We start from the raw sequence: 12,981 nt of genomic DNA, 5'->3' as shown, positions 1-12,981 counted from the left end.
TCTCAGTAGCTCGTGCTTGGCTATGTCCACCCCTTGCTTGTTTTTCCCACTGTGATTTACTTGCTCCAATTGAAAACGACATGCTCTGGTCTATCTTGAGTTAGTAATACAAACATTTGCTGATACTGTAGGCAACATTCGCTCTCAATCAACTGTAGGCCTATGTATCTTTTGCACAAATTATTTATTTGAATTTCAGTCCAACTTATTGCTAGATTTATGAAACCCTAATATGTATTTCAGAATGATATAGGACTAGATATGTTCAGTAACACACAGTAGGTTCACCAGTTAGCCTACTACCATAATAAATAACCTGAAAGCAAATAACAAAACAACAAAATGAGCAAATTAAGAGATTTATTCAATTTATGATCAAAAGTACACTGCAATTTTGTTCATTACTCACAAATATATTTCTAATTAGTTGTCAATTAAAAATAAGGCTTCAATTCTGAATGTATTTGGTACCCAAAATCACACTGACTGTAAAGAAATGTGGAGATGTTTGAAAATGTACTGAAGTTGTGTTGTAAAGGCAGGCCTTTTGTAAACGTTGTGGATTTTCTATTTCTTCTGATAGTTGTCCATATATCTCTCACTGCTTCTGTGTCATTTCACTGTTCCCTCTATATTACCCTAACGCAGCAGGCCAGGAAGGAAATCACTGTGCCCTCTATATTACCCTAATACAGCAGGCAAGGAAGGAAATCACTGTGCCCTCTATATTACCCTAATACAGCAGGCAAGGAAGGAAATCACTGTGCCCTCTATACTACCCTAATACAGCAGGCCAGGAAGGAAATCACTGTGCCCTCTATATTACCCTAATACAGCAGGCAAGGAAGGAAATCACTGTGCCCTCTATACTACCCTAATACAGCAGGCCAGGAAGGAAATCACTGTGCCCTCTATACTACCCTAATACAGCAGGCCAGGAAGGAAATCACTGTGCCCTCTATACTACCCTAATACAGCAGGCCAGGAAGGAAATCACTGTGCCCTCTATATTACCCTAATACAGCAGGCAAGGAAGGAAATCACTGTGCCCTCTATACTACCCTAATACAGCAGGCCAGGAAGGAAATCACTGTGCCCTCCATACTACCCTAATACAGCAGGCCAGGAAGGAAATCACTGTGCCCTCTATACTACCCTAATACAGCAGGCCAGGAGGAACATTTCCTATTAGCACTAACTTTGCTGATAACTTCTTTATTAAGGAAAAATGTACTTACTATGACTGTGATATGTGATTGTCTCCCCTAGCTATGTTAAGATGAATGCACTAACTGTAAATCGCTCTGGATAAGACTGTCTGCTAAATGACGTACTGTAAATGTAAAATGTAAATTAAACCCCTTGAGATGCTGGAAACTGAAGGTAGGGTTATGACTAACTATATGTAAAATAATTTGCCTGAAGCCTATTTCCCCCAGACGTTTAAGGCCTATGTTAAACCTGCTATGATATTAAAATTCTCTATCACATTTAAAACAGAAACTGAAGACAGTCACAACATAAGAGAATGGTTGACAGTATGGTTCCCTGAAAAGAGTAAAGCTGCTATTATGAGAGGGTGCGTGTTGCCTCTTACTTGTGTGTGTGTGTGTGTGTGTGTGTGTGTGTGTGTGTGTGTGTGTGTGTGTGTGTGTGTGTGTGTGTGTGTGTGTGTGTGTGTGTGTGTGTGTGTGTGTGTGCGTGTGTGCGTGCGTGCGTGCGTGCGTGCGTGCGTGCGTGGGTGTGTGTGGTGTCAGTGTCCACTGTTGTGGAAAGTTGAGTGGTTCTGGCTGAAGATGACAGGTTTGAAAATAGTCCCTGGTTTATTGGTGTAATATTATCCTGATTTACAGAAGAGTCCTGGTTTGGAGATGATGCTAAGGAAAGAGGGTCTGTTGTGATAGGCAGACCCAGGCTGAAGCGGACTTAAGGGAATAGTGATTGGTAAGTCACTCTCTGTGGGCGGGACCTGCTAGCTGACTGGCAGTCCGGCATTGGTCCTCTTGTCACGGATGGAGTTCAACATGTCTGAGACGAGCTCCTCAAGCCCATATGTCGACTTCCAGCCCCAATCTCTCCGTGCGTTGGAGTCATCAAACCTCACCGGCCAGCTGTCCGCTGCACATCAGGGGACAATCAAGGTCAAGAGTTTTTACATATCACAACTTAAGACTGTATGATGAGATCATTCATGACTGGTGACCGTGTGAAAAATGAACATGCAAGGCTTTCAATATTTAATAATACTAGAAAAATACAATTTATTTATTTATATCTACTCTATTCACTATGAAGGAGAAAACTTTCCATCTACTTCTGCTATGGCTTATTTCAAATGATACATCTTGAAGTTCAATAACAATACACAGAATGTCAGACACACCATTAGGCTGAACAATGAACATACCAATGGTCTGGCGGACAGAGTCAGGGTTATAGGTGACCTTGAGGTGGGGCAGGTGCTTGCGGATTTCCGTGGCCACTTCCTCAGGGGTGAAACTCATGGCATCGATGTTGTATGTGCGCAGCGACAGCTGGCATTCCGGGGCCTGCATGAACTCCACTGTCGCACGGTGGCAGTCACCAACATGCATCATCGGCAGACGCGTGTCAGCGCGTAAATAGCACTCGTGGTGACCCGTGCTGAGGGCATCATGAAAAATCTGGACAGCATAGTCTATGGGAGGGCAAAAATGTACACAATGTATTGGAATATATCCCTATAATGGTAACATTAATACTTTAATAAATGATTAAATGATAAATATGGGTTACCTGTTGTTCCTCCCCCAGGCTGTGTGTTAGCTGAGATGACGCCAGGATAGCGTAGGCAGCGGAAGTCCAGTCCATACTTGTGATGAAGATACTAATAGAGAGATTTAACACAATCGAAGGTACAGCAAATAACCAGCAAACGCATATTTCTGCAGCATACTTTTCTTAATCTGCCCTATCTGCTGTGTTCATGAATTTACTTACTCTCTCTGACAAAGATAAATGGCAAACGATCTCACTTTTCTTTCTAGATTCCTCTGTCTATAAGAGAGGACCAGCAGGTTGTGTGTGTGTGTGCATGCATGCAGGAGTGTACATTAGACAGCGATGTCGTTGCATTATGACTGCATCTACAACTGTTTGTGTGGGCATGTACAGTATGTATGTTTGTATGTGTGAACATAACAGGTCACACCTCCCCCATCAGTTCGCCATGCACTTTGGAAACCCCATAAATGGTGCGAGGCCTCTGGACACACAGGTCAGGTGCAGGGTCACGGGGAGAAGAAGGGCCAAAGGCTCCGATGGTGCTGGGGACAAAGAGACGTAAACAGCTCTCTAGAGCCAGGTCCAGCACATTATGAAGCCCTAGAAAGCACAGCAAAGAGATAATATTTAGACAAAAACATACAAAAGGGGTGGTACCCTGGATACTGTGTGTGTGTGTGTGATCCTAAAGCTGACCTGTGATATTGATCTTGCGTGCCAGGGCCACATTTGCCTCTCCCACAACACTGAGTAGAGCGCTGTAATGCACCAGCCAGGTGATGCGGTTATTCACCACCAACTCTCTGAGGTTCTTAAAGTCTAACACGTCAGCATACACAAACGGGCCTGAGGGAGAGGAGAAGAGAGACAAAGAGTTTGATAAGCCTTTGAGACTAAAATAGGATTAGTTATTTTGTAAAGGTGCTCACTAACAGAGAACAAACTGTATAAAAATAAAGAAAGTTGTACACTATATTTTTTTCCAAAATTGTAATGGGTAAACCAAACCAACATTTCAGGTTTACCCATTGTTTGATATATATATAGAGAGAGTGTACAACTGAATTTTTAATACAGTTTATTATCCGTATTTTGAGCTGAAATGCTTAGGAAACCAAAGGTAGGAGACATGTTATTTTATCCAGAAAATAAGAGGATATTATAAGCACAGTATGAAGATGTGATTGGTATAGAGATTAAGAGAGAATTGTTGATCAGTCCAACAAAGAAAACGTACCACTTCTGCACACTTCTGGTGGAGGCTTCTTGATATCCGATAGGATAACGTTTTCTGTTCCGTACTGTTTCCTACACATTGATATTCAATTCATTTCTGCAATTTCAGTTCATTCCTGAATTTAACTGGAGTGAACCCCAGAATCCAAACTATCTATTTGTAGATGTTAAATGAGAATTATACAATCTGGGGAAGATTCAGGCTATCAACATCTCTTAACCTTTGAAGAAAAGATTGCTCTTTAGTTTTTTCTCACCTCAGGATTTCTGCAAGCCCCACACCTAACTGTCCAAGGCCACCTTTTCATGAAGAGAAAATAAATAATACAATGCAGAATTAATAAAACACATCATCTCAATTGTTAATTTGTATTTGCTCAAAAGGCCTCAAAATTGAGAATATATGGGTGAAAATGTGTTTCTTGTATACAATATCAGAAAAAATTAGTCTGGATGTTTTTTCATATTCTGCTCCAACCAGGCTGTGACCTTTTTTTGTTTTCACCAAAGCTTTATGTAGCCTACAGACAAAAACTGTCCTCAAGCTATTATTCTGCCAGTGGTCACTCGCTGGGGCCTTTTTGTCCCTAGCACAGTCTGCTCACAGCCTATTGTAGTGAGGGAAAATAGGATTGCCACTTACTAAACAGTGAACACAAATCTAAATGACAAAAACGAGATTGACAACATGCCATTACTGTTAAAACATTTAAACAAATGGTTATATTTTCATAAACAAATCAAATGTATTTGTAAAGCCATTTTTACATCAGCAGATGTCACAAAGTGCTTAAACAGAAACCCAGGGTAAAACCCCAAACAGAAAATATAGAAGCAGGGTGGATAGGAAAAACTCCATAGAAAAGCCGGAACCTAGGAAGAAACCTAGAGAGGAACCAGGATCTGAGGGGTGGCCAGTCATCTTCTGGCTGTGTTGGTTGGAGATTATAAACACATATAAAGCATATATAGCCTATAGTCCATAAAGTGTTATTTGCTATTTGAGATTTGTTTTAAATACAATTTTTTAAATGGTTTAACCTGTGATGAGAATTCGTGGGTTCTCCGCAGGAGGTAGGTCAATGGAATCTTGACTGTTCCACCGGCTGATCTTTCGGGGCGACCAACTAAAACCCCGGAATGACAAACTACGTGCCCAGCTGCGACAGCCATGGCACAATGAGCCGAATAGAGCTGCAGCGGAGGGCACACAGACCCGCATACCCGATAGCATGTCGAGCTGCTGCCCCTGAGGAAAAAGTTCGATCAATGACAAGAGGCTATGTTATCAATTTCATCCGTCAAATCAATCTTTTTCAGTAGGAAATTACACCACGTAGGTTATAGACATTATTCATTCTACGGATTTATGTAAATTGACCATGTTAGGTTTAGGCCAATAAGTTAGTTATGTAAGATTGTTGTTTAATTTAAAACAAACTTTATAGTGTTCGTATTGACTGGAACACCACGCGTTATGTATCAGAATATCAGAATAATTAATAGAAAACATTTTACCTGTGTGCTGACAAAAACCTGGAATCTGTCTCTGTTGATCGTGCCAACCACTTGTTGACCAAAATTAAGCTTTGCAGATCGCACAAGCGCTTCCCACACCAGGCTAATAAACTAATTGATGTAAATTGCGCTGATAAAACGTTTTTCGTGGTATTTAACTCTTAGAATTAAAAGATTAGGCTACCCCCCCGATTGGTCACTGAATAAGCGCACCGAGCATCCATTGGGTAACTAAATGGCTGAAGAAAGTCATGCTGGGATACGTGGTTTTCCTCGTTATGATGTAAGAACGCGAGAGGTCACGACTCAATTGTAAATTACTACAATATCCAGCCTGCTACGCTATAGGGCCAACATGTGGGCAAACATGCTGACTACCTGCTCACAGGGGATTTGTATTGTTGCAATGTTGAACAGGGCTGCAGTGTAGAGGCTTACGTCAGAGTCAGTGAGGGGATTTTTTTTTAAAGTGACAAAACGCATAATGCTACTAGCAGGCAATGGGGAGGGGGGGGGGGGGGGGGGCTACATTTAAAAGCACATCACATTAGTCCCAGGGTTCTTGGGGTGGATGATCACAGCACAAATGTTGGCAAGAAATAGGCTATGCAATAAATTACATTCCTTTTAATAAAACGTTTGCATATTGAGTACCTTGACATGTATCATATTATTCAAAACAATGCTAAAATGTGAAGTGTTTGTAGGTCGAAAATAAAAATACACAATACATTATTATTTTTAAATGGACTTGCAGTGAAAACGCTATAAAAAAGGTAGATACAAAATATATGCATGTCACCATGAGAGAAAAGTATTTAAGAGTGAGGAACTTTCACAGTATGCGATGCAATTTGATATTCTTTGGGATGGATGAATACCTATCTAATTCATGTCCATAGGAGCATAATTGTCTCACAAAAAAAGTATTTATCTGTTCGCTTCCTCAACAGTCAATCAACCAGGATGAGTGTCACTGTGTGTTCCATCAGTCCAGTGTGTCACTGTATTTTCCGACCCCACTTTATCAGTGTTTTCAACTTGCCCCACGGCACTCAATGACAAGGTTCCGCAACTCCTCCTGAGCCTTCTCTAGGTGCACAGCATGTTGGGTCCAACGCAGGAACAGACCTGATACACATCCAGACAGAGGAATCTTGGTAGTAAATACATTTATTTATTTACATGATCTACCATTTCATTGCTTATTACTCATCGATTAAGAAATGAATGTAATACATATTAAAATTCACCAATACAACATTTAGCATACTGTATGTCAGAGGGCTGCAGTAAGGGAGAGCAGACTCAGATCTGCCTGTGTTACTAACTCACCTCTCCAGAGCTGCAGGGACTGTGGCTGAATGGAGGGCCAGATGGCCAGCTCAGTGGGCTCATACAGGGGGTTAGAATAATGCTCCCTCTCACTGGGCTTCAGGAGGAACTGGAACAGACAGTGGGTTCTCTCCTTCACCCCTGCAGCACACCTGATGAGAGCGAAAGAAAGAGGGAGAGAGAGAGATGAAGAGTAAGAGAAAGGTACAGAAAGATGGACAGACAGATGTGTATTTAGTGCAGATACACTAAACTCTTAGACAATGACTGTAGATTTAAGGACAGTCTGGACAAAGCATGAATGTCTCACCTCTCCTGGTCACTGTTGCAGAGGAATGTCCCATAGTCTGAGGAATAGACTTCCATGGCCAGACGCAGCAGCAGAGGCTCAGAAAAGCCCATGGCCAGAGGGAACTGTCGGGCCAGCTGCCACACACAGTCCAGCAGCAGCACGAACACTGGAGCCTCCAGCCTCAGACGGGCGTGGGAGTAGGCTGAGTGGGCACAGCGCTGCTGGAACGGGTGACCTGCCTGTGGAAAGGGAGTACACACACACACACCTCAACAGATCAAATAACACACACACACTGAGATAAAAACATACACACAGCTTCAGCTAGTATAGCTAGTTAGCCATTGAAAGTACACTGGACTAATGTACACATTACCAGCTCTCAATCTACAGTATATGAGGGTAGTTGTAACATAAGGAGGTAGCGTGTGACTATTTTAGGGGTCTCACCAGTAGCCACTCCCTCTCTAGGAGGCCTAGGAAGCCGGCCAGTGTGCGTGTGTTGGGGTCCAGGATGAGCTGGGCCAAAGAGCTCACCAGAAGGGTGGCATCTGTGCCCTCTGAGCCATGGACGAGAACAGAGTGGCCATCCCTGGCCAGAGCACCATAGAGGGTTACATAACATAGAACAATGTTACACGTAAACAAGACATTACACAATACAGGAAACAAAACACCACATCAGCAATAAAAACAAAAAGCAAAACAACACGCATTATGACTTAGTGTAACACTATGCAGCAGTGTTCAAATCAAATTTTCAAGAATTCTTTCAGAATGCAATGCCATCGGCATTTGATAGTGTGGTATTCCAGATCGGGAGAACAAAATGACTTGAGTTCCTGTACGTTACCACAATCACACCACTAGTAGTTAATTATGAAACATACACAAGAGCCTTTCCTTTTCCCGGAGAGTCCTTTCTTCCTGTCCACACGAGAACCCTGCTGGCCGTATGGACGGGGACAGTATATCCGGAAAGAGCAATGATTCCGTGAAAGAGTATGTTACAACTCCCTGATGTCTCTCTGGAAGAAGATCCTTGCCCTGAGCATGTTTACTTTATTGTCCAGGGATTGAACATTAGTGAGTAATATACTCAGAAGTGCTGGATGGTATACACATCTCCTGAGTCGGACTAAAAGCCCACTCCATATTCGTCTTCTCATTCGGCTGCATCTTGGAGCAGCCCGTTACACGATGATGTACGATTATTTTTAAATTTAACCAAGCATGTCAGTTAAGAACAAATTCTTATTTACAATGACGGCCTAGGAGCAGTGGGTTAACTGCCTTGTTTAGGGGCAAAACGACAGCTTTTTACCTTGTCTGCTCGGGGATTCGATCTACCAACCTTTCAGTTACTGGACCAACACTCTAACCACTGGGCTACCTACCGCCCCAACCACTGGGCTACCTACCGTCCCATTCTGAAAACATTACATTTAGGGTTATGAGAGTAGAGTGCACATCTACCTCTCCACACACTCTGCCAGTAGGCCTGCTGTGGCCAGGGCAGTGTGGACGTGAGAGAGCCATTTGGAGTTTTCCAGCTTGCTGAGCCAGCGATCCACACTGTGGGAGTGATCCCCACAAGCCTCCACCAACTTTATCAGACTCTCCTGGAGCACCTTCCCCCTGGGGACACACACACACACACAAATATAACTATTCAGTCAACAGGCATAGAGCTCGAAAAAAGGGGTTGGTTAAAGCAGAAACACCCTGGCAACGATGTTAGACATACGTAACCACAAACAAATGAAAAAAAAAACTCACACACAACAGTCAAACACACAGACAGACACCTTTCCAGTTGACGATGCAGTCTCTTCCAGCAACTGTAGCTAGATTTAGATTCAAACCCGCCCCCTGACATCCTGGCCTGCTGAGCCTGTTGGTTGGAGCGGGTATCAATGATGTAACCCAGCCCAGAGCCGTCAATCACCGCCTGGAGGAGGAGCTCATCCTCTCTGCAGCGCTTCCTATTGGCTCCTGTCAGGGGTTGGCTGCTGCGCATGATGACCTGGGAAACACAATTTTGCTATTTGATAAAGAACGGTTCCCGAGTGGCACAGAGTTCTAAGGCACTGCATCCTAGTGCTAGAAGCGTCACTACAGACCCTGGTTTGATCCCAGGCTGTATCACAACCGGCCGTGATCGGGAGTCCCTTAGGGTGGCGCACAATTGGGCCAGCGTCGTCCGGGTTAGGGGAGGGTTTGGCTGGGGCAGGCCATTATTGTAAAATAAGAATTTGTTCTTAACTGACTTGCCTATTTAAATAAATAAAACATTTTTAAAAAAACATCTAATGTCAAACAACATTAATTACTGTACATTGTAGTGACATAAAGTATTTGTGTGTGTGACTAAGTCCATATGTGTGGATCCATGCGTATCTCACCATGCCATTTTTCCTGTGGTAATAACAGAGGACAGGGAAGCGGCCCCCTTGTCTGAACTTGGCCACCTTCACCAATGTCTCATCGTCTATGGAGTGAGGGACAATAACAGCAGGGGGGTAGGAGGGACACACAGAGTAGTCCTTGTTCACATGACTCAGTCTCCACCTGTCCTGCTGCAGAGAAGGAGAGAAGATAGGAAGACACAACACAGATCAATAGGTACATATTGGTCACTGCTAAAAATAAGGGTGATTTGCAGTTCTACAGTGTAAATAACCTTTTTGAGGGCCATATATGGAGCGAGCCATTGAACCCTTTTTGGTTTTAAATAGTATGATTTCTTATAACAGTGCCTACACCCACTATCTTGATTCTAATAGGGTCTCTTGACATAGCGATCCCCAGGTTATGTGTTTTAGAACTAGAGTAAATTCCCCATGACAAGGGCTCCACAGGAAGCTGACTAATATATATATATATATATATGAGCATGGATTCATGTCGTTTCTCACATGTATTGTTTACACAGTCATAATGCAGTCAGTGGAACCACATGTAATCGGCTGCAGGGCTGGTATTGCGGCCTCAGCAGGATTGATTTATCTGAATCTTGACCCTTCCGTTTGGTATCCCCAGTGAAAAACCCAGCAGCGTTACAGTTCTTGACACAAACCGGTGCGCCTGGCACCTGCTACCATAACCCGTTCAAACGCACTTAAATCTTTTGTCTTGCCCATTCACCCTCTTGAATGGCACACACATACACAATCCATGTCTCAATTGTCTCAAGGCATAAAAATCCTTCTTTAACCCGTCTCCTCCCCTTCATCTACACTGATTGAAGTGGATTTAACAAGTGGCATCAGGAACGGATCATAGCGTTCATCTGGATTCACCTGGTCAGTCTATGTCATGGATGTTTTGTATACTCTTAATGTTTGTGATGATTAGCTCTGATTGTTGCATTTACTCTAAAACAACAGGACATCTGTGTGTGTGTGTGTTTGTGCTGCACTCACTAGCTCCTCCATTTGAGCGTAGTTCTGTTCAGGCGATGAGAGGCCCCACTGGTCCTGCAGACTGAGTTTAAGCGGTCTGTAGAAGAATGGATACATATCGGACACAATGTCCAGAGAAGAGAGATACTAGAGAGAGAGAGAGAGAGAGAAAGAGAAAGAGGCAAAAAGTTACTGACTAGTCAAAACAAAAAGCAAAACACTAATTGTAATGTTGTCTAACCTTTATGACTGTAATACTAGTTTTTACATGCTGGGTATGTATGTACAGCCTGTGTGTATTCTACCACCCTGCTACTGTACCTCAATGGAACGGGCAATGTTCAGGCACTCCTCCATGCCTGGAATGTCCAGCTGCAGAACACACAGGTCCTTACACTTGAGGGTGATTGTTCCAGAGGACACAGAAGGCCTTCATATGAAATACACACACATCATTATAGGGCTTCTGTCCAACCCCACATATTAACCTTTAACACTCCCCCTCAGGGTTCCATGATCTAGGCTGCCTCCCCTCCAAAAAAAACATTCAAAAAAGCAAGTCCAACCCAACCAGCTGGTGGGAGTGGAGATTCTCTCAGAGAAAGGATGTGAGGCCTGCATTTCCCCTCCATATCAAATCTTTGTCTGCACTACGCCCCCAAATGTACTGTCTGAACCAGATTCATAACTGTAGTAAATGAGCACTGAAATTCCTGCATTTGGTTCTTCGCAGTTCATGACACAAAGCATATGGAGAGGATTCAAAGAGATGGCATGTGAGACAGAGCTTGAGCGAAGGTGGGATTGGTTATTATTCCTGCAGCATCAGAATCCTGTTATTTTCACACAGTGCTGCACAGGACATGGATAGCAGCACACTGCAAAACGCACAAACACACACAGACTCACACGCAAGGTGTCACACTTATGTCAAACCTTTGACTCTGGCCTGTACTAGAGAAGAGACTGGAATAGCCCAACAGGTTTTCCACACTGGGCATGGAGGGAGAGAGACAGCAAGATGGGTGAGTGAGACATGTTTATTAACAGGCTACACAGGCACCCTGACCCAACATTCAGACTGATGAAGGCTGGGAAAATGTTAACATGTTAAACACTTTATTAGTAACTATTAGTTTCCCCCAATGTGACAATTGGCTGTCAGCACATTGAAATATGGGGTTCAGGCAATATGGCAGCAGTTCTGTATAAGGCTATATGGTCCATCATTACAGCTTTGAATATGACATTTAAATACTTTAGTTGAAAAGGGGGAACGTATTGCCCTCACTCCGTTTACCTTTTCTCTATGGCATCGATGTTTCTGAGAAGTAACAAGACCAGCCGCGAGCTGTCTCCATCTCTGTTAGAGAAGAGCAGGTGGTGGCCAGTGACACATAACGTTCCTTGCATCGGTGGATGAAACGGCCGTCTCAGAACGACATCTTCAACGTTTGCCGTCTTTATGTGCTCTGAAAACTCCATCGCATCAGCGCAAGATGACAAGAAACGGACGGGAGATCCAAGTCGCGCGCGCCAGAAAAAGTATCCAGTTTATTTTCCTCTTCTGGATCTTGTTTAGGCTACTTATCTGAATTATTGAAATTATACCACTTATTCTTGTCCCATGGAAAAGGGGCGTGACACGGTCCAAATGTTGACTGTAGCTTGCTGTAACTACAGCTAGGTGAAGTGTTTGTTTGAAGTTAATAACATCTTCATAGCAGTTATTTCCTTTCGTTTTCTCATTAACCCACCCTTCCCGTGGGGACACCTCTTTAAGCCATACTTGGCTGCTTTCCAACCAGCCCCTAAAATGTGAAAACATCTTGTGGTTACAAAAGAAGGAAGTGAGCGTTTCCTGAAAGCAGTGGTGAGAGAACACATAGTCAAAGATCCTATCTATACAGGGGCAATTCATTTCAAAATGCCTATTAGTGTGTAGCCTAATATTGGGTTTGCATTTTGTAGATAATCTTGCCTATAAAAAAGTTCATACAATTCATACTCGGTTCATATTCATACCCAGTTCATGATAAGATAATGGTATCGTCTGCATCTAGTCAGTCATTATAGCGTATCCACAGGGCCCTGGTACCTGCTGGCGATCCACAGGGCCCTGGTACCTGCTGGCGATCCACAGGGCCCTGGTACCTGCTGGCGATCCACAGGGCCCTGGTACCTGCTGGCGCCTGAAGAACTGACAATCTAAAGACAACAAACCTCACCACTAGACCATTGGAGTTGAGTATGTATATAAAACACATGCTAGATTTTTTGACTGAAATCAGCTGCTGACTGATTTCTGTCTCTTTCAAACTGTTGTTGAACCGTACCAGACTAGTTAGTTTACATTACTCATTGATTTGATTTCGTAGCCTCTGCTTCCAACCAAGTAGATGCGCCTCTAGTAACTTCAGGTCACTAACCTAA

The 12,981-nt window shown here is 43.2% G+C and overlaps 2 protein-coding genes across 6 annotated transcripts; both read right to left on the bottom strand.

The window, feature by feature from the left end:
• Window positions 1–346: 346 nt before the first annotated feature.
• tdh2 (L-threonine dehydrogenase 2) lies at window positions 347–6,017 on the bottom strand. Its single transcript, XM_046308082.1, has 9 exons — window positions 5,518–6,017; window positions 5,041–5,248; window positions 4,257–4,299; window positions 4,001–4,071; window positions 3,460–3,609; window positions 3,191–3,363; window positions 2,776–2,866; window positions 2,408–2,677; window positions 347–2,118 (listed from the first exon to the last, which is right to left on the bottom strand). Exons 2-9 carry the CDS (start codon window positions 5,231–5,233, stop codon window positions 1,973–1,975), a joined length of 1,137 nt encoding a protein of 378 aa, XP_046164038.1. The 5' UTR covers window positions 5,234–5,248; window positions 5,518–6,017; the 3' UTR covers window positions 347–1,972.
• Window positions 6,018–6,131: 114 nt separating this feature from the next.
• On the bottom strand, window positions 6,132–12,331 carry zgc:154055 (uncharacterized protein LOC556036 homolog). 5 transcript variants are annotated; one of them, XM_046308078.1, is made up of 11 exons: window positions 11,849–12,331; window positions 11,458–11,541; window positions 10,870–10,978; window positions 10,570–10,695; window positions 9,550–9,720; window positions 8,953–9,170; window positions 8,621–8,782; window positions 7,595–7,736; window positions 7,163–7,383; window positions 6,853–7,004; window positions 6,132–6,648 (listed from the first exon to the last, which is right to left on the bottom strand). In XM_046308078.1, exons 1-11 carry the CDS (start codon window positions 12,031–12,033, stop codon window positions 6,554–6,556), a joined length of 1,665 nt encoding a protein of 554 aa, XP_046164034.1. In that variant the 5' UTR covers window positions 12,034–12,331; the 3' UTR covers window positions 6,132–6,553. The 5 variants fall into 5 exon arrangements, with proteins under 5 accessions (XP_046164034.1, XP_046164033.1, XP_046164035.1 ...); XM_046308077.1 differs by having other exon boundaries at window positions 9,550–9,723; window positions 11,849–12,330; XM_046308079.1 differs by having other exon boundaries at window positions 9,550–9,723; window positions 11,485–11,541; window positions 11,849–12,330.
• Between the last annotated feature and the right edge of the window lie 650 nt (window positions 12,332–12,981).

This window comes from Oncorhynchus gorbuscha, linkage group LG17 (assembly GCF_021184085.1).
Source record: "Oncorhynchus gorbuscha isolate QuinsamMale2020 ecotype Even-year linkage group LG17, OgorEven_v1.0, whole genome shotgun sequence".
Lineage (NCBI taxonomy): Eukaryota > Metazoa > Chordata > Actinopteri > Salmoniformes > Salmonidae > Oncorhynchus > Oncorhynchus gorbuscha.
This window is presented reverse-complemented; position numbering and strand designations above follow the sequence as displayed.

Excerpts from the sequence above, each read along its gene's own strand:
- tdh2 (XM_046308082.1), bottom strand. The coding sequence starts at position 5,233 with ATGCTATCGGGTATGCGGGTCTGTGTGCCCTCCGCTGCAGCTCTATTC. Across the intron at positions 4,072-4,256 it reads GGGCTTGCAGAAATCCTGAG|GAAACAGTACGGAACAGAAA; the intron begins GTGAGAAAAAAC and ends ATCAATGTGTAG. Across the intron at positions 2,678-2,775 it reads GCCTGGGGGAGGAACAACAG|ACTATGCTGTCCAGATTTTT; the intron begins GTAACCCATATT and ends GCCCTCCCATAG.
- zgc:154055 (XM_046308077.1), bottom strand. The coding sequence starts at position 12,033 with ATGGAGTTTTCAGAGCACATAAAGACGGCAAACGTTGAAGATGTCGTT. Across the intron at positions 11,542-11,848 it reads ATCGATGCCATAGAGAAAAG|TGTGGAAAACCTGTTGGGCT; the intron begins GTAAACGGAGTG and ends CTCCATGCCCAG. Across the intron at positions 7,737-8,620 it reads CTGGCAGAGTGTGTGGAGAG|GGATGGCCACTCTGTTCTCG; the intron begins GTAGATGTGCAC and ends TGCTCTGGCCAG.